We start from the raw sequence: 19,431 nt of genomic DNA on the forward strand, positions 1-19,431 counted from the left end.
CCCTGAGAGGGGGTTGGGCCTGCTTCTCCCTCTTCTTCTGCCTCTCCCCCAACTTGTGTGTGCATGCACACACATTCTCTCTCTCCCTCTCAAATAAATAAAATCTTTAAAAATAAACAAAATAAAGGTGCCTGGGTGGCTCAGTTGGTTAAGCGACTGCCTTCAGCTCAGGTTGTGATCCTGGAGTCCCGGGATCGAGTCCTGCATGGGGCTCCCAACTCCATGGGAAGTCTGCTTCTCCCTCTGACCTTCTCCTTGCTCATGCTCTCTCTCACTATCTCTCTCTCAAGTAAATAAATAAAATATTTTTTTAAATGTAAAATATGTTAAAAAAATAAAAATAATTGACTGCTAAAATTGTGATATAGGCTTTTTTCCCATCCATTTAGTTTGAGAAAGGACTAAAGTTTCAGAGTGCAGAAATTGTTTAAGGAAAGGGGTGATGTTTGTCAACAATGTAAATCATGACATTGTGAAATTATTTATGTCTCAGTTGTGTCAGGAAACCTCTGATAGGAAATACACTCTCATTATGATCCCTCACCATGATAATAAGAGAATTTGGGGGGAAATACAGTGTAAGTGGGAATGATAGATGTACCATTTCTCCCAAGTTAGTTGGCATCTCTACACTGTGTGGTTTAAGTAGCGTGAATGTTTCATTTCTCCGGCTAAGTAGTGTGCTTCCAGGACGTGAAAAGATGTATTTCCCCACTGATGTCAACTTTTCATTCAGTCGATTATTAATACTGATTTTGTATTTTTATTATTTATTTGCTTTTACTGTTACTCTTTTGCCCTCCCTGCCCCCGCCCCCACCCCAGCCAGTGCAGAGCCTAGGGCCATCCTCTGGCACTGCTGATGGCAGTCTGCAGACTTCTCCATCGCGATTCTTACCCCCTCACCTTCTGAACCACCCTGCCGGTCCAAGTTCACCTGTTAGAAACATGAGGAGAGGGGGTGAGGGAGGAGCAGCCAGGGCAGAGGTGGGCAGGGCTGTCGTGACCATCTGTGCTGCCTCCGAGAGAGGAGCCTGGCCTTACAAGCTGCTGTATACTCACCGGTGTCTGGAACAGACTCTCCCTCCAGATCCACAGCAATAGCTGTGTAATCAGTGTCCCCAAGGGAGTGTCCTGGGGTCCGCATGCATCTTGTTAGACAAGTGGATATAGTAAAGTTAATATATATATCTTAATGTGGAATTGTAATTTTTACCAATAAATGTAAATTACAGGAATAATCTAGTGTCTAGTTTCGTGTTATTTTAACTATTTGAACTTCCAATACAAGCCAGAACTTACCTTTGTAATTTCCTTAGACACTTATGAAGAAATTTGTTCAAACATGCTTGAATTTCAACAAGCCACTTGGTAACTGAAGCAAAGGTTAGTTTAGCTGCCTCATTTACCTCAAGCAAAATCAGTCTCTCTCTGCAGCGTGGGGGTGGGGTGAGGCGGGGTGAGAAGAGGGTCGGGGTAGGGTGAGAAGAGGGTGGGGGTAGGGTAGATGTGGAGAGAAGAGTAAGTGCCAACGAATGAGCAGAAGTCAGGGGTAGATCACTCAGTCACCTGGGTGTTGGGGGATGGGGGTGTCTCTGCTCTTTTGTCCCCCTCTCTTCACCAGCCTACACTGGGCATTGTCAGTCTGTTTTTCCTTTGTCAGCCTATGAAGTTAAACAGGATTTTTCACGGTTTTCATTTGCATCACAGGTAACATGTTAATGGAGCCTCTCTCTCCCTGCACAGATGAGGGTTCAGGTTCATGGGTATATTCATAGCTCTGCTGGCAGGGAGCTGCTCAAGTGCTTTGGATACACCCAGTATTCGGGGAACAGTTGAGCACTTTGATAAAGATTTGATTGATTTTATTTATGTTGAGAAAAATTAATGTTGTTTTTTTCTTTTCTGTTTAGTTGCTGATCATCTGGGCTGTGATCCTCAGACACGGTTCTTTGTCCCTCCTAACATCAAACAGTGGATTGCCTTGCTGCAGAGGGGAAATTGCACATTTAAAGAGAAAATATCACGGGCTGCTTTCCACAATGCAGTTGCCGTAGTCATCTACAATAATAAATCCAAAGAGGAGCCCGTCACCATGACTCATCCAGGTAAACAGAACAAGGGGGGTTGTAAATTTTGTTGATCCTTCTAGAAATTAGTGCTTTGTAGGTAAGCATTCTACCACCACGGAACTACATCATTTACAACATAATTCTATGATTATGTTCATTTTTGGTATTACCATTCGTTTCTTGAGATGCATGTCTTTTTCCTTTAGTTGAATTTGTTTCTTAAATAATGATTTTGAGAGTATGTAAAACTTGCACTTACTAAATAACTGGCTGTGATGGAATCCTTAGTCATTTTGCATTTCTACATTTCACTTAATAACTTTGCAAAATGACGTGTTCCGTTGAGAATCATTCATCTAGGTTATGGACTCTGAAGGATTACCTCTTCGAGGAGGATGCTTTTTATCTTATCAGGATAAATGTCTAAACGGACTCAGTAGTAACTGTCTTCATTTCTTGTGGGAGCATTTGAGGTTATCTCTAATTTAACTGCTTTAGTAACAAGAGTTGCAATTTATTGAGCACTTACTATATAATATGCCAGACACTGGACTATGAGGGGTTTGGGGTGGGGGTTGTTGTTTTATAATAGACTTTAATCTTCAGAGCAGTTTGATGCTCCCAGCAAAGCTGAGTGGAAAGTACGGAGATTTCCCCTACAGCCCCACACAGGCAGGGCCTCTCTCACTATCAGCCTCCCCCATCTGGAGCGGTGCATGCGTTACAGATGGTGAACCTACAGCGATGGCTTCTAATCACCCACGGTCCATAGTTTACTTGGAGGGTCACTACTGCTATGGAACATTCTCTGGGTTTGGACAGATTTGTACCCACTGTGATGGTATCATACCGACTATGTTCACTGCCCTAAACATCCTCGGCGCTCTGCCTGTCCATCCCTTCCCCCATCCCTCCCATTTCTCCACCCCTTGGCAACCACTGATATATTTTTTTTACTGTTTCCATAGTTTTGCCTTTTCCAGAGTGCCCTGTAGTTGGAATCATGACAGCATCTAGCCTGTGCAGACCGGCTTCTTTCAGTTTGTAGTATACATTTAGGTTTCCTCCCTGTCTTTTCATGTCTTGATAGTGCATTTCTTGTGAGTGCTGAACAGTGCTCCATTTGCCAGATGTACCACAGTTTATCTGTCACCTACTGAAGGAGTTTTGGCAATTATGAGTTAATTATGAGCTACTGTAAACATTCGTGTGAAGGTTTTTGTCTAGATGTTAGTTTTCAGATCCTTTGGGTGCGTGATTGCTGAGTTGCGTGGTAAGCACGTGTTTCATTTTATAAACTGCCAGACCGTCCTCCCCAGCGGCTCTACCATTTTGCGGGTCCACCAGCAATAAATGAGAGTTTCTCATTTTCCACATCATCGCAAGCTTTGCTGCCGTCTGTGTTCTGGATTGTGGCCATTCTAATGAGTTGTTTTAATTTGTGTTTCCCTGCTGACATGATGTGGCACTTTTTAATCCATGTTTTCATCATCCTCGCCATAGCTGTACATGGTGTAGGCACTCTCCCATCTTCTAGAACCAGGAGAGCGCAGCAAGAGTCAGACCAGCGGGTTCGCCAGTGGTCTGTCATCTCTCAGAGTTGAAACCTAGATAAAGCTAAGTCTGTGTTCATAAAGGTTTTAAAGTTTAATGTCGTATTTAAAGAGTGTTAGACATAATCAGTTTTAGACAGTAATCTTGCAGAGGCCTCTGCACCCCAATTGAGGGTCACCTTTTGTGTCTATTTTGATAGAGTAATGAGATGGATTTCAATTTTATTGTTCTGTGACTTGTTTTTTTCCTTTCAAATTAAGCCTTTTAGAACGAAACTGTATTTTTTCTAGTTGCAAAAGTAGTAACACATGCTCACTGTAGAAAAGCTGAAACAATAGTAAAACACAAAGAATAAAAGAGAGTGAGTGATCTTCACTATCCAGAGATCACTGGAGTCCTGTAGCTTTTAATTTCTTCAGGGAAACCACAGGGAGATAAAGGGACAGCCTGTTTCAGCTGGCCATCTGTGTGGGAACACTGGATTAGAGACATGGGGCTTTTCTGCTCTAGGTCTCAGAGCAGCTGCTAATTTGTTCTCGGCTGTTTTAGAGCAAAGAGAAACTATTTGAAATTTTGGACCTGATCATTCCATACTGATTTCTTTTTACTGAAAGCATGAAGAAACCTGGAGAGGGAGAAATTCATCTGAGCAAAATGTATTTTTCTTTCCTGGTGGTGTTATTTTACATACATAAAGCTGCAAAGAAGTAGCTAGAATGAGTCTTCTAGATATGAGAAGATCTGGAGATTATAAGAGAGGAAATTGATTTTATTTATTTATTTGACAGAGAGAGATCACAAGTAGGCAGAGAGGCAGGCAGGGAGGGTGGGGGGGGACGCAGGCTCCCTGCTGAGCAGAGAGCCCAACCTGGGGCTCCATCCAGGACCCTGGGATCATGACCTGAGCTTAACACAGAGGCTTAACCCACTGAGCCAACCAGGCGCCCCAGAAATTGATTTTGTTAATGATTTTTGTTTTAAAAAGGTTGGAAGCCTCTGTAAATTATCACAGATCTCCCCCAATCTGTGTTCCTTAAAACGTTAGTTTATTCAAATATTTTCAAAGATGACCCATGACTGAAAAAAGGTAAGTGGTGAAATAAGCTTAGGAAAATGCTTGAAATGTAGTCCACTCTCAGAGGTTCCTGAGAGACATACTAAGATCTCTGAGAATCTTATGGTTAAGAAGAACTTGTCCTACATAGATTAACCTGTGGTTTCCCAAATTTGTTTGACCATGTATCCCTTTCATCACAGTTTAGTGTGGAGCAGCACGAGGAAGGAACTTTAGGGCCAGAGTTTGAGGATCTAGTGTTAGGAAGTGGGACTTGGTGAGGCAAATGGAATCAAAGCAGACGTGAGAGCAATGAGAAATGGCTTTATGCTGTAATTAGACACAGAAAAATTCAGAGTAATCTGGGAGACTAAATTGGTACAGTACTTTGGAGAGAAATTTGGCATTGTGTGATATCGTTAAAGAACTGCTACATTGTGATCTGGGAATTCCTTGCCTGTATACCTCCTCCAGAGTACTTTCCAAACTTTAGTGTGCATACAGGTCACCTGGGCATTTTGTTAAAATGCAGACTCTGATTCAGCATATCTGGGGTACAGCCTGAGATTCTGTATTTTTAACAAATTCCCAGCTGATGCTAATGTCTCTAGTCCACAGCTCTTGCTTTGAGAACAAGGAAGACAGGAAACCTAGGTTTTAGTCCCAGCTTTTCCACTGACTTGCTGGGTGACATACGACAAGTTGCCTCCTGTCTGGGAAGGCCTCTTGTGACTCTAAACCCAGGTTCTGTGGAAGGCCTTGAATCCCTGTCACGGAGGACAATCGTTTGCCTTCTTATGAGATCTCCCACTTTCTGCCTCTGACTGTGTGGGAGCCAGTGGGGAGATTTCATGTATTTACATAAGCATCGGGGGCCCCTCCCTGTCATCCTCCAGACTCTTGTTACTCTCGCCTGTGTGCATGAGAAGCACACGAGAGAGTTCGTGGCAGCATTATGTAACAGCACTTATTGGAGACACCCAGATGTCCATCACGGGAGAATGGAGGGATTGTGGCATATTTATAGAGTGGTTAACTGTCAATGAGTTAAAGCCACACGTATTTATATGACTAAATCCCCAAAACATAATAATGAGCATAAAAGAGTAAGTTGTAGAAGAATATGTACAAATAACATAAAAATGAATGTGCATTTAAAAATGCACAACTGTAGCTGCCATGTATAGATAGATATGAATAAAATAGCAAAAGTACAAATTAGATTAACAAATATCAAGTTTTGGGATAATGGGTCTTTCTGGAAAGGGGATTTTTTGAGGGGCGGCGAATTTAGGATCGGGGGAAGTATATGAGGAGGTTCGGACAAGCCCATCATGTGTCACTTTTTAAGCTGAGGGTTGAGTACGTAGATGTTCATTATATTCTCTCTTATTCTTGGGCTTTGAAATATTTCAAAGTAAAAATCGTAAGAAAAACTGTAAAGGATTAAAAGTAAGCAGAAGAAGTGGCCTTTCTGGCTGTAACCAAGTGAGGAGATCACCGGATTTTCTTTTCAGAAGAAAACGACTCTAAAACTGGACAAAACTGACAAAGCAGCCCCTTCAGTGTTCTGGAAATCAACCAGGGGCATATAACAATCTGAGGCTCATTGATGTTTTGAACAGCTGCCAGACTTTGGGTGGGAACAATGGGAAGCTGTGGTGTTTGGCCTGGGGCTGCTTCCCACACTCCCCAAGCTATGTCGCTGGGGGTTTCTGCTGGAGCAGGACGGGTGCAAGGACAGAGGGCTAGCCCAGCAGTGACAGAAGGGTGGGTGACACCATGCCCGACACTGTTGTCTCTGGAAGTGACGTCTTGGGGACACGCAGGTGGAGGAAGGTCAGTGTCTGTCTCTCCCAGCCCAAGGTTGCCGCCAAGTGTGTTCTTGTCTGAGACCACATGCTCCGTGATTTCGGAGCTGAAGCTGTTTACATTCCCCGATGACCTTGAGACTGGGCGCCTGCAGGTAGGAGACAGGACTGGCAGGAGTAAACCAGGCGGGACTGGAAGCGACCACGGCTTTGAACACTCTTCTCTCCCTACACCCAGATCCATTAGCAGATGATATCAGCCTTACTGATTTGAGATGTTTGAGCACCCGTGTCCAGTAACTGGCTGACAGCTAGTCTTGGAAGAATATTAAATAAATAAGAAACTGAGCAGAGCCATCAGTGACTGCACATCACAGAGGAAGCAGACTTCACAGGTCTAACCCGGCCATGCTACTGAACAAAGCAGGCAAACAGACAAGGCAACAGCAGCAACCTTAAGGGAAAAAAAAAAGATCAGAATGCAGAGTTGAGACATTTTATTGTCCAAAAGGTCTGGTTTTCAACAAAAGATGACAAGCTATGCAAAGAAATATGAAAGTGTGACTCATACTCAAAAAAGAATCTGCAGGGGCACCTGGGTGGCTCAGTCGGTTAAGCATCCGATTCTTGATCTCAGCTTAGGTCTTGATCTCAGGGTCGTGAGTTCGAGCCCCTCATTGGGCTCTGCACCAGGCACAGAGCCTATTTAGAAAATAAATAAAAGAAAAAGTCAGCAGAAGCTGCTTCTGAATATTCTCAGATGCTGAATTTAGCAGAGAAAGAATTCAAAGAAATTAACGTACATTCGGAGAACTGAAAGAAATGATATTTAAAGAATTAAAAAGAAAAATATGACAATAGTGAATGGCACCAGAAGCCAACACATAGAGATTCTCAATAAAGGATAGCAAGATTATGGAAAAGAGCCACATGGAAATCATGGAGTTGAAGACTACAATATTGGGAATGAAAAACATCATTTGAGGACTTGAATAGCGGATTCAAAACAACAGAAGAATCTGTGAGCTTGGAGGAAGAACAATAGAAATTATCACTCAGTAGAACAAGTTAGAAAAAAAAAAAAAACCTGAAGAAAATGAACAGAGCCTCCGAGGCCTATGGGACACTGTCACATTCCAGAGGACCCAGAGTGGCAGAAAAAGCTATTATTCCAAGAAATAATAGCTGACAACTTTCCAAATAAGATGCATTGTAGAAATTAATAAGGTAATCCTAAAAATCAAAGTACCTAGGATAGCCCAAAGAATTTTGAGAAAGAGCAACCGTGTCGGAAGACTTCAGTAATCAGGGTGTGGGGCGTTGGCATAAGGATGGGCCCGTAGACTGATGGGTCAGAACTGAGAGTCTACAAATAAATCCCTTTTTTTTTTTTAAGATTTTATTTATTTATTTGACAGAGAGAGATCACAAGTAGGCAGAGAGGCAGGCAGAGAGAGAGGAGGAAGCAGGCTTCCTGCTGAGCAGAGAGCCTGATGTAGGGCTTGATCCCAGGACCCTGGGATCATGACCTGAGGCGAAGGCAGAGGCTTTAACCCACTGAGCCACCCAGGTGCCCCCTACAAATAAATCCTTTAATGCTCAGTTGATTTTCAGCAAAGGCACCATGACCTTTCTGTGGGGAAAAGATAGTCTTTTCAACAAGTAGTCCCAGAAGGGTTGTTCTCCAGATGCAAAAGACAAAAAAGGATGAAGACCCTTACCTTCCAGTTTATAAGAATGACTTCCCAATAGATAATAGACAAAATGTAAGAAGTAAAACCACATAAATTTCTAGAAGAAATCATAGGAGAAAGTCTTTGTCATTTGGGACAGAAAGTTCTTACTCCAAAACACTATCCATAAAAGACAAGAACAGCGTTAGTCTTCAGAAGTAAAATACCTTGTCATTCAGAAGACACCATGAAGAAAATGAAAAGACAAACCCACAAACTGGGAGAAAATATTTCCAGCTCATAGATCTGATGATATATGACTGGTATATGAAGAATTCTTGGAAATTGGCAGTAATAATGGGGCACCTGGGTGGCTCAGTGGGTTAAAGCCTCTGCCTTCGGCTCGGGTCATGATCCCAGGGTCCTGGGATTAAGCCCCGCATCGGGCTCTCTGCTCCATGGAAAGCCTGCTTCCTCCTCTATCTCTCTGCCTGCCTCTCTGCCTAGTTGTGATGTCTGTCTGTCAAATAAATAAATAAAATCTTTTTTAAAAAAAAGAAAGAAATTGGCAGTAATAAGACAGTTTTACAATGGGCAGAGGATGTAATGATTTAGCATTTCATCAATTATTAGAAAACAGTTGAAACAATGAGATATTATTTCACACTCACTAGAATGATTACAATTAAAAAAGTCAGATAGGACCGTGTTTTGTTGAGGATGTGAGTAAACTGAAACCCTTGTGCATTGTTGGTAGGAATGTGAAATAGTACAACCAGTTTGGAAAACAGGCAGGATTTTTTTTAAGTGGCGCACAAATTTACCATATTTCCTGCTTCCGGGAATCTACGTAAGAGAAATGAAAACAATGAGATGTCCACGTGAAAACTTGTGCATGAATACTCATTGCATTATTTACAGAAGTCTAAATGGTGGAAACAGCACGAGTGTCCATCAACCAGCCAGTGGAAAAACAACACGGCGTAGCTGCAGAATGGAACACAGTTTAGCAGTTTTATGGAGATGACCTCTGACACCTGCAGCAGCGCAGATAGACCTCCAAAAGCCTTATGCTCGGGGGAAGCCCAGAGTTAGAAACATCTGCGAATGGCACAATTTCTAGGTCTAGGGGAGTCCCATTCATAGAGACACGAGGCAGGTTAGTGCATGTACGGGCTGGGGGCTGGGTGTGCAGACCACCCACTTGTGGGCACAACAGAACTTTAGGGGGTAATGAAAACACTCTAAAACTGGCTGGTGGTGGTTGCACACCCCCTGTGAATTTACCCAAATCATTGAATTTACATTTCTAGAAAGTTAGGGCATGTAAAGTAACTCTTCTTTAAACTTGTTCAAAAGTGGGATCCAGGATGTCCAGCTGGCTCTGTCGGTGCAGCATGTGACTCTCGATCTTGGGGTCATGAATTTGATCCCCACGTTGGGTGTAGAGATGACTTTTTTTGGGAGTGTAGAGATGACTTTTTTTTTTAATGTGATGCAGGCTAAAGGTCAAAAGCAACACAGAAATTCTTAAACTGGAAGCTTCGTTTGAGTTGTATGCCCGTAAGTATTCCTACTTTGAGAGACTCATAGCAGGTGCTCATGAGGTGATCTCTTGTGACTTTGGTTCTCATTTTCAGTGTTCAGGGTGGAATGGTACAGGCCAGATAAGGATAGAATGATGTTAAAATGTGAGCAAAGGGCGCCTGGGTGACTCAGTGGGTTGGGCCTCTGCCTTCGGCTCAGGTCATGATCTCAGAGTCCTGGGATCGAGTCCCACATTGGGCTCCCTGCTCGGCGGGGAGCCTGCTTCCCCTCTCTCTCTGCCTACTTACAATCTCTATCTCTCTATCTGTCAAATAAATAAACAAAAATCTTTAAAAAAAAATGTGAGCCAAAAAAATGTAAAAATAAAGACAATCACTTTGCTTTACAAGGAGTAGAGACATGCTAAGTGCCTGTGTGTGTGAGACAGAAAGATTACCTCTCAAGTCATGACCTAAACACAGAGGTTAAATATTTCAGAGTTATGAAGTCTGTCTGAACCAGACTGCTCTAGGATGATGCAGTTTATTTTATTTAACCTGAAAAGTTACACAGATTATTTAAATGAAAGCGTGGATGTATTGTTAACAAAAGCAGTGGAAATAAATCCATTCATTGAAAAGATTTCTGAAATACACTTTATTTTTTATTAACATATAATGTATTATTAGCCCCAGGGGTACAGGTCTGTGAATCATCAGGCTTACACACTTCACAGCACTCACCATAGCACATACCCTCCCCCACGTCCACCACCCAGCCACCCCATCCCTCCCACGCCCCTCCCCTCCAGCAATGAAATACACTTTTACTTTTAATTTTTACTTTTAATTAGAGAAAAATTAAAATGCCATTGTGTTTGGGAATTTGTGGATTCTGCTTAAATAGGCTCATTTTAGGGTGTGAAAGGGTCTCGGTTGTTTCTTGATAGGAGAACTTTTGCCCTTTCTTCTTTGAACCCCTGAGCTATTGTTCATCACGTGCTTGTTTTCCCAAGCAGAATTCTGTCTTGGTGTCAGTCCGTTCTCCATGGCGGTGCACCTGTTAACATATTCCTCACCCCAGAAAAGTGTCATGGAGTATTTTGTCTGGCTCACAGATCTGTGCTTCCAAAGCAGTCCCACTGTCTTCTACTTTCTTCACCTTTCAGAATCATATTTAAGGGCCTATCACTGACCTGTAATTCGCCACAGGATTCTGCACCATCTTTTTAGTTACAAAAGCAAAATTAAAACTCTGTCAGATCATAGAGCACCTCTAAAATAGCAAAGAGTTTGGCGTTGATCGTCACAAGGCCGGAACTGGAAACCCAGACCCAGTGATGACTAGCCTTAGGACTTTAGGTGAAGGAGTCTTTGAACCATCATCCTCCTTTGCACAACAGCGAGGGCATCTGCCTAATCACCTGATAGGATGATTGTGACTTTATTGAGATAATGAATTTGTTAAAGTGTGCAGTTGTTATTTATTCTTCTTGTGCCTTGAATGAGCACTACCTCATAATTATGGAATCAATGTACTTATTTCTCTAACTTTAAGACTAGTACTTTAATTTTTTTTAATTCCCGAGTCTACTTTTTCTTTGTTCTTCTGGCCTTTCTTCCCTATGACATAATTGTTTCAAGCACATTTGGTATAAAATAGTTCATCCACAGATATTAAATTACATTTGCTCTTGCCAAGCATTCTGTGAGCGACCCTTTATAGGGCTCTACAGAAGAAGTAAGTGTATGTGAGTGCGGTTCCTTAAGGAACATTTACTCCAATAGGGAGACAGACATGCGTGCAATAATTGGGACCACTGAGTGCTGACTTAGGAGGACAGGCCTCAGTATTACCAAGAACGAGTTCCTGACTCTGAAGGCTGGCAGGAACTAATCAGAGGACTTTAGAGAGGAGGCTTTCATTGTGCTAGGCCCTGCTTGGTTGTCGGGATTGGACCAGAGAAGACCCTGTCCGTGGGGGAACTGCGTGAGTTCCTGCCCCCCCTGGAGGGGCAGGCCTCTGAGGGTGAGGGCGGAGTATCAGGCTGGGTGGGGTGACAGCAAGCAGAGGGATTTGGCTTCTATATGCTAATTCATGAACAGATATTTTTTGAGCTCCTGTCAGGTCTCCAGGTGTACAAGACCCACGTGAGAGCTGCTGCTTTCCTGGAGTTATGATCAGGCAGAGAAGAGAAACATTGAATCAGAGAGGATAATTACAAGAAGTCCTTATGAGGCCAACCTAGTTCTGCAGAGTCAGAGAGGGCTGTCCTGAGGAGGCGATGTTTGAACGGGAATTCACAAGTTGAGAAGAGTCTTCTAGGCAGGAGAACCCTCAGGGAAGAAGCTCAGAGGTGGGAAAAAGCAACGTGAAAGCCATTTGAAATACTGGGGGGAACTTTGGGTGAAGGGGTGGACGGGGGCATAGCAAATTCAACTTCAAGGCCTCCTCCTCACAGCAGCTGTGTGCCAAGGCAGGGACTAGTCATTAGGATTTAGGATTTAGGATTTGCAAGCCGTGGGAGGCGTAGTCCTTGGTGAGACTCAGTGGCCGCCTCGGTCGCGGTGCTGTGCTGGGGCTCAGCATGCAGGGTCGCACGCCTGCCTCAGCCAGCACACCGGGCAGCCGAGCCGCTCTGCTCTGTAGCCGGCTGCTGCTCTTAAGCAGCTGGGAGGTTGTTCCTGGCTTCTCTGCCCTCCCAGTGTGGGCTCGGGAGACCCAGCAGGAAGCATTGGGTGGGGGTGTGCAGGGAACGAGCAGTAGCCAAGCAGCCCCACACAGTGTGGGCTCCCCTTCCCCCTCCCCAGGTGAAGAGCCTGGGAGCAGGGAAGCCCTGGGACACTGTCCATGATCAGGGTCAGGGAGATGCTGTTTCAGCTGAGCCAAGTGACACTAGATGGAGGCCTAGTAGCCTCTGGGGATGGGGTGAGCTTAGACAGCACCGGCCCAGCCCACACAGGGTCTCAACCCTCTTATGGCCCCCGTCTTTCCAGCAGAGCAGTCTTCAACATGCCATAAGTCTCTGCTCTTCTGGCTGTGCTTGTGCTCCAGAGGGAGTCCTTCTGCACTGAGACACGCTTGCTGGCCTGCCACATTCGTGTGCTGCTGCTGCCCTGTCCCTCCGCAGAGCCCTTTCTGTCCCTGTTGTCCACGTAAGGTGCAAGGACACTTGCCTCCGAGTAACAGCCTATAACTCATAATCTCAAGGAGTGGACCCGAAGATCTGTGTCTCAGCCTTCCCGGCCTGGCCTGTTAGTTCAGCCCACCCTCCATTCAGTCAAGAAACCTTAGGTCAGAACCTCTCTGTGCATTGCAATGGGAACAGCCATGAGTTGGTAAGAGTCCAAAAAACCAACCGCAGGAGACCTGGGTACCCCCTCAGTGCGTTTACCATCCTGGGTCTCTGCAGTCTCCAGAGCGCCTTGTTGAACCTCCCTGATGGTGTTCTCCTGTTAGCTTGGTACTTGCACACTTGACGGGCAGAAGGGAAAAAGGACTGCAGGCTTCTTTATGTGAAAGCATGTATCTTGTTGTTCTCTGCAGCGGTCAGCAGAATGCTGTGAGCAAAATAAGTGTGCACTGCACTGAAATGATTTCATGAAGATACTTAGTTTTATTGAGCTTTCCTTCCACTTAAGGACAGAGTTTATAACTGACCTAAAAATTACACATTGTTAAATATAAATATTTTGTTTTCTTGCTTTGTCAACGATGTTCCAAGAGCTTGCCCGTGTTTGTTCTACTGAATGCCCTTCATCGGGTGCCTGAAGGACATCTTTCCCAGTGCAGTGTCCGTGACATCATTGACAGGAAGGACAGCTCAATTTGTGGTTTTATTCGTTACCTCTAGTTAGAGAATGAGTTCTTTGTAATGTAGTTAGCGGATGTGTGGTAGTATAAAAGGGAAGTTATGGGCTCTTGGATAGTTTAAAATGTACATTTGTCTGAAAGTTAAGGATTTATTTTCTTGGACTTTAAAAATTTATATAGGCTTTACTGTTACTGTTTATCAGTCTTCCATTGTGTCAAACCATTGTCAAGTTGGAAATCTCTTATGGTTTTATCTGTCGACAGTCTTTCCATTGTTAGTAGAAAAATGTAATTTAGATAAAGATGCAACCAAATCATAATGTTGCTTTTCAGTCTTGGTATCAGCCAGCATTATCAGGTGCTTCTTACTGTTCCTTTGGCTGCTTGCACAGAATTACTTGAATGGCCCTTTACCTTCCTTTTCGCATCATACTCCTTAAAGAAAAAAAATACTTTTATAGCTCTATATTTATTATCGAGCAATAAATAGAAAAATATCACTTTGTACAGTATAGAAAATTTACTTTGTGAATATAAAAAATCACTTTATGAAAGCAAGTAAAGATAAATCATAAACGTATTGTAAAATATCTTTAAATATCAGTAATTTGGGCCCCTTAGTGTAAGTCTAGTATCTTTATACTAAAAAAAAAAACCATCACAAAAATAAATAGAGTCATACTGTTGTTTTAGTGCTTAAAGTTTTTTTTGTTCTAATTGAATATGGATTTAATTACCTCAGAAAAGATGGAGCCTACAGTTTAAATGTACTGCTGTGATAGGAAAGAAGAGTTTGAATTGTATGTATCTCTTTGCCTGAGTTGCAAATATTTCTCTTATCTTCCATGCGATCCACTTTTTAGAAAATGTGGAATTATCCAAAAAAAAAAATCTAAAACTGAAACACTTAGTGGGATAGAGGAGAAAACTCAGAAATAAACCCACAACTGTATGGTCAATTAATCTTTGACAAAGCAGAGAAGAATATCCAATGGGAAAAAGACCGTCTCTTCAACAGACAGCGTTGGGAAAACTGGACAGCCACATGCAGAAGAGAAAGTGGATCACTTTCCTATACTACAGACAAACATAAATTCAAAATAGATACAACAGACCTAAACGTGAGACCTAAACCATAAAAATCCTAGAAGATGATACAGGCAGTAACCTCTTTGACATTGGCTGTGGCATCTTCTTTCTAGATATTTCTCCTGAGGCAAGGGAAGCAAAAAACAAAAAGGATTCAGACTTCATCAGAGTAAAAATCTTATACACAAAGAGGGAAATAATCAACAAAACTAAAAGGTAGCCTACGGAATGGGAGAAGATATTTGCAAACCACATATCCGATAAAGAACTAGTATCCAAAATACTATAAAGAACTTATCAAACTCCACACCTGAAAAACAATCCAATTAAAAAATGGGCAGAAGACATGAACAGCCATCTCTCTGAAGAAGACATCCAGATGGCCAACAGACACATGAAAAGATGTTCATCATCAACCATCATCAGGGAAATGAAATTCAAAACCACAGTGATATCACCTCACACCTCTCAGAATGGCTAAAATCAGGAACACAAGAAACAACAGGTGTTGGTGAGGATGTGGAAAGAGAGAAACCTCGTGCACTGTTCATAGGAATGCAAGCTGGTGCAGCCACTGTGGAAAACAGTATGAAGTCTCCTCAAAAACTTACACATAGACCTACCTTATGCCCCAGCAATCGCACTACTGGGTACTTACCAAAGAATACAAGAACACTAATTCTAAGGGATACAGGCACCCCTATGTTTATAGCAGGATTATTTCTGATAGCCAAGATAGGGAAGCAACCCAGGTGTCCACTGACTGATGAACGGATAAAAAAGAGGGTGTGTGTGTGTGTGTGTGTGTTTACAATGGAGTATTACATAGCCATCAGAAAGGATGAAATCTTGCCATTATCGACAGCATGGATGAACCTAGAGAGTATACCACTAAGCAAATGAGTCAGAGAAAGACAAATGTGGAATTTAAGAAACAAACAAGCAAAGGGGGGAGAAAAGAGACAAACCAAGACACAGACTGTTAACTGTAGAGAACAAGCTGATGGTCACCAGAGGGGCAGGGGTAGGGGAATGGGGGAAATGGGTGATGGGGATTAAAGAGGGCATTTATGGTGAGCACTGGGTGTAGTGTGGAATTCTTGAAGCACTGTTTTGTACACCTGAAACAAATATAAAACTGTATGTTTACTGGAATTAAAAACTTCAAAAAAATAAAACAGAAACACTTAAGCCATAGCTTTTTAAAACTAAAAATTGCTTGTAAAAAATAACTGCTGATGGTTCTGTTCAAAAACCTTCCCAGAAGCTCTGACGTTTTCCTTTGTGTCTCTGAATCTTAATTGAAGTGGAAGCGAAGAGCCCGTCCATCTGCCAGAGACTTGAGACAGTCTGTCCACTCGCCTTCCTGTCTAACTCTGACCTTGCGGGCTCTGTCTCCTGAGTGGGTTGCTTGAACTCCCCACTTGGTCTGCCTTTTTATCTTCCTTGTGCTTATCTTTCCCTCACCAGCACCAGAGGGTGGAAGAAGCCAAAATAACGTAAAGGATCAGCAGAAGTTTAGAATACTGGCTTCAGAAGCAGGTCCATAGTGGACAGGATGGAAGACACGTTTTACTTGGTAGCTGTCGGCATGTTGACGGGCAGGGCTGCTAGGGAAGGTGGCGCAGGAGACCTGGTGGGGAGGCCTCACAGCACCCCGCACTTGTGCTTTGTCAGAGCGTGGGGCCCCGGGGAGACAAGATATTGCTTGTCCTGCAGGACTGTCCTCTGCATTGTATGACACCCGGCCTCCCAGGCCTGTGCCTGCAAAGCCCAGTGACGGATTCGCCACGTGCACAGCCACGTACAGCCCTTCCCCAGAGTCTGCAGATAGACTCACCCCGAGAGGCCTTTTCTGCCCCACTGAGCCCCACTGACCCCTTCCAGGTCCGGGGTACCTGTAGAGGAGGAATGCGGAGGGGTCCCTTGTATATGGCAGTGGGGCGGGGAGGGGGAGGTCATGGGAATGGCAAAATGATGACAGGAAGGCCATGGGCTTGTAGATCAGCCCGCAGAGTAGCGCTTCCTGTGTGGTTTGTAACTCCTGCTAGTTCCACATTCCCTGTCAACCTAGGCGGACTTTTTCATTGTTTCTCCCAGTGCAGATCTGCTGGGTGTGAGTTCTTGCATCACTCATCTGTGAAGATGTCCTTTTTCTGCCATTGTTTTTCAAGGACGTAGACATAGAATTCTGAGCTGACGACGCTTTCAGCACTTTAAAAAAAAAGTGTTTACTTTGTTTTCCAGCCTCCATTCTTCCTGATGAAAGAATGTTCTCTTTTATGTAATGTCTTTTTTTTTTAATAAATTCTATTTTTTTTTTAGAACAGCATTACAGGCAATTGCAAAGACAGTATAAAGAATGCACCCAGTTTCCCGTTAACTTCCTACATTAGTATAGTACATGTGTGATATCTAGTGACCCAGTCAGCACGGTACACAGTCATTAACGAACGTCTGTACTTTATTCACATCTCCTTAGTTGTTACTAATGTCCGTTTTCTGTGCCACCACCCCGTCCAGGAGGGGGGGTGCCCTGTGTCTCCTTTGTCTCTGGCTGTGACCATTCATAGACTTCCTTTGTTTCTGATGGTTTTGAGGACTCCTGCTCAGGGATCCTGTAGCACGGCCTTCAGCTGGGACGTGTTCGATGTCGTTCTCTTCACCAAACTGAGGATCTGGGGCTTTGAGAGGACGATCACAGGGTACACACTGTCAACATGAATGACCACCATCACCTGGCTGTTCGTTGGGTGTTTGCCAGGCTTCCTCCCCGGGAAGCTCCTCGTTTCTCTCTTCCATACGCTACTTTCCAGAAGGAGGCCATGGAACACAGCCCACACGTAAGGAGTATGACTTTTGGGGGATGACTCTGCGTGGATGATTTGTTTCTTCTCCGCTTCTTAATTTATTCATGTATTGATACCAGTGTGGACTTGTGGATGGTTGTTTTATACTTTGTGTTAGAATACAGTGCTACTTTGCTTGTTTTTGTCGGTCAGACTCTTCTGTCGTTGGCCCTCAGGAGCGCTTTCACTTGACTCTGGGTCCTTAGATGTGCACTCGTTACCGTGGGTATTGGGTTTTTTGTTTTTTGCTTTTTGTTTTGTTTTATTTTTGAGCAGTTTCTTCCTTTCTGGTGCTCTGAGATGCTCCAGGCTTACTTATATGCACATCTGTCCCAATTGGAGAATCGGCTGTTTTCTCCCAGGAGCCCTAGTTCCCCTGACTGGAGAATGACATTAGAAACCAAGCTGTGGGCGTTAGGTGTGCTTGTTACCATTGTGGTTTTTTTGCTTCTGGGTCCTCTGTGCTGACAGAGCAAGGGAATACGTGTATATATACCAACCCTTTCCTGTACACGTATCCACAGATACTTCCGTACGTAACCCTGTGTGTCTGTGTCAAGCTAAGAATGAATCCGTACCCAGGTCTCCAGCTCTAACCCATGACCACATGCATCATTCTAGCCTCCCCCGCTTGCCTGCCTGTAAACTCCCACTGCAGCCGCGAGAAACCTGGCTCCCACCACCCACCATCCGCTTTCCTGTTGAGTTCACTGAGTGCCCGCAGACTTAGAGATCCTTAAATGTAAATAACAGGTCTGCAGGCTGTCACAGCGTTGGTGCCCGGTGCATATGTTCTCTGGGTAGAATGCCTCACTCAGTACTTAACCTTTCTCTCTCCTCCCATTCAAAATGCTTCTATCAGAAATCTGTAAGAAAATATAAAGGTGTAGGTATCTTAACTTGAAAATGACATGAAACTAGGTGGATCTTGGAACACACGAAACAATGAAAAGAAGGTATTCGTTAACCTACAAATGGGCTCAGAAAATTAGCAGCAAGAGTTTGTGGAGACTTGGGTTAAGTAATAGTTCGAGCAGAGGATCCCTGGGAACCTTGTATCCTGTAATCCCTGCATGTGCTAACATGTGTCCTGGTTTCCAAAAAGTACATTGGAAGCTTGGGCTGTATCCTTGGGAACATAATATTCAGAGGTAGGGAGAGGTTAGCCCTGTGCTGCTCTTAATATTAGTTGCATTGTATTCATTTTTAGCATTTTATTTTAATAAATAAATAAAATGCTAAAATGCTAAAAATGAATACAACTTAATAAAGACATTGAAAAACGGTTGTCCACAAATGAGCAGGTTGGAAAAGATCTGTAAATGGTGATTTACCATTTGGAATTTGAGCATGAAAATGAATAATGACAGTAATGATTTTATTAGCCCATTAAATAATATAGGAACATGAGTTCACACTAATCTTTTTTTTTTTTATTTAAGAGAGACAGAGAACGAGCACACGAGTGGGGTGAGGGGCAGAGGGAGAAGAAGAAACAGACTCCCTGCTGAGCAGAGACCCTGATTTCAGGCTCAATCCCAGGACCCTGGGATCATGACCTAAGCAGAAGGCATACGCTTAACCACCTGAGCCACCCAGGCGCCCTGAGTTCATACTAATCTAAAAAGTAAAAGAGTATATTGAAATCTTGATGAGGAATGGAGTAGTTACCAAATCTCAAAGTACCTCCCCACAGAATACTTATGAATTACAAAGAGGGGAAAGAGTGGCTTCGCAGTGGAAATGGCTGGAGAACGTCCCTTTGGGAAAGCACGTGATCAGAAGGAACTTCCACATTGTCGGGCTGTGTCTTGACTGCACCACCTGCTAGGACACACCGAACAGAGCACAGCCTCACTTCTTTTGGGGCTGCTGCCAGAAACGTGTGACCTGAATCCAGCCCCATGGAGACACCGGATCCATCCAGGCGGAGGGGCTGTCTGTCATCTTCCCAAGTGTCAAGGTTTGGGCATCAGGGAGAGTCTGAGAA

General features: G+C 43.6%; 1 protein-coding gene across 2 annotated transcripts in view; it reads left to right on the forward strand.

Moving 5' to 3' along the window:
- Positions 1 to 19,431, forward strand: part of RNF130 (ring finger protein 130) — a 103,214-nt gene that overhangs the window by 31,230 nt on the left and 52,553 nt on the right. For both annotated transcript variants that reach the window (XM_080803727.1, XM_080803726.1), the window contains exon 2: positions 1,913 to 2,107. In XM_080803727.1, the coding sequence (XP_080659853.1) occupies positions 1,913 to 2,107 (195 nt within the window). The remainder of the gene's footprint in view (positions 1 to 1,912; positions 2,108 to 19,431) is intronic.

This window comes from Martes martes (genome assembly GCF_963455335.1).
Source record: "Martes martes genome assembly, chromosome: 5".
NCBI classification, from domain to species: domain Eukaryota; kingdom Metazoa; phylum Chordata; class Mammalia; order Carnivora; family Mustelidae; genus Martes; species Martes martes.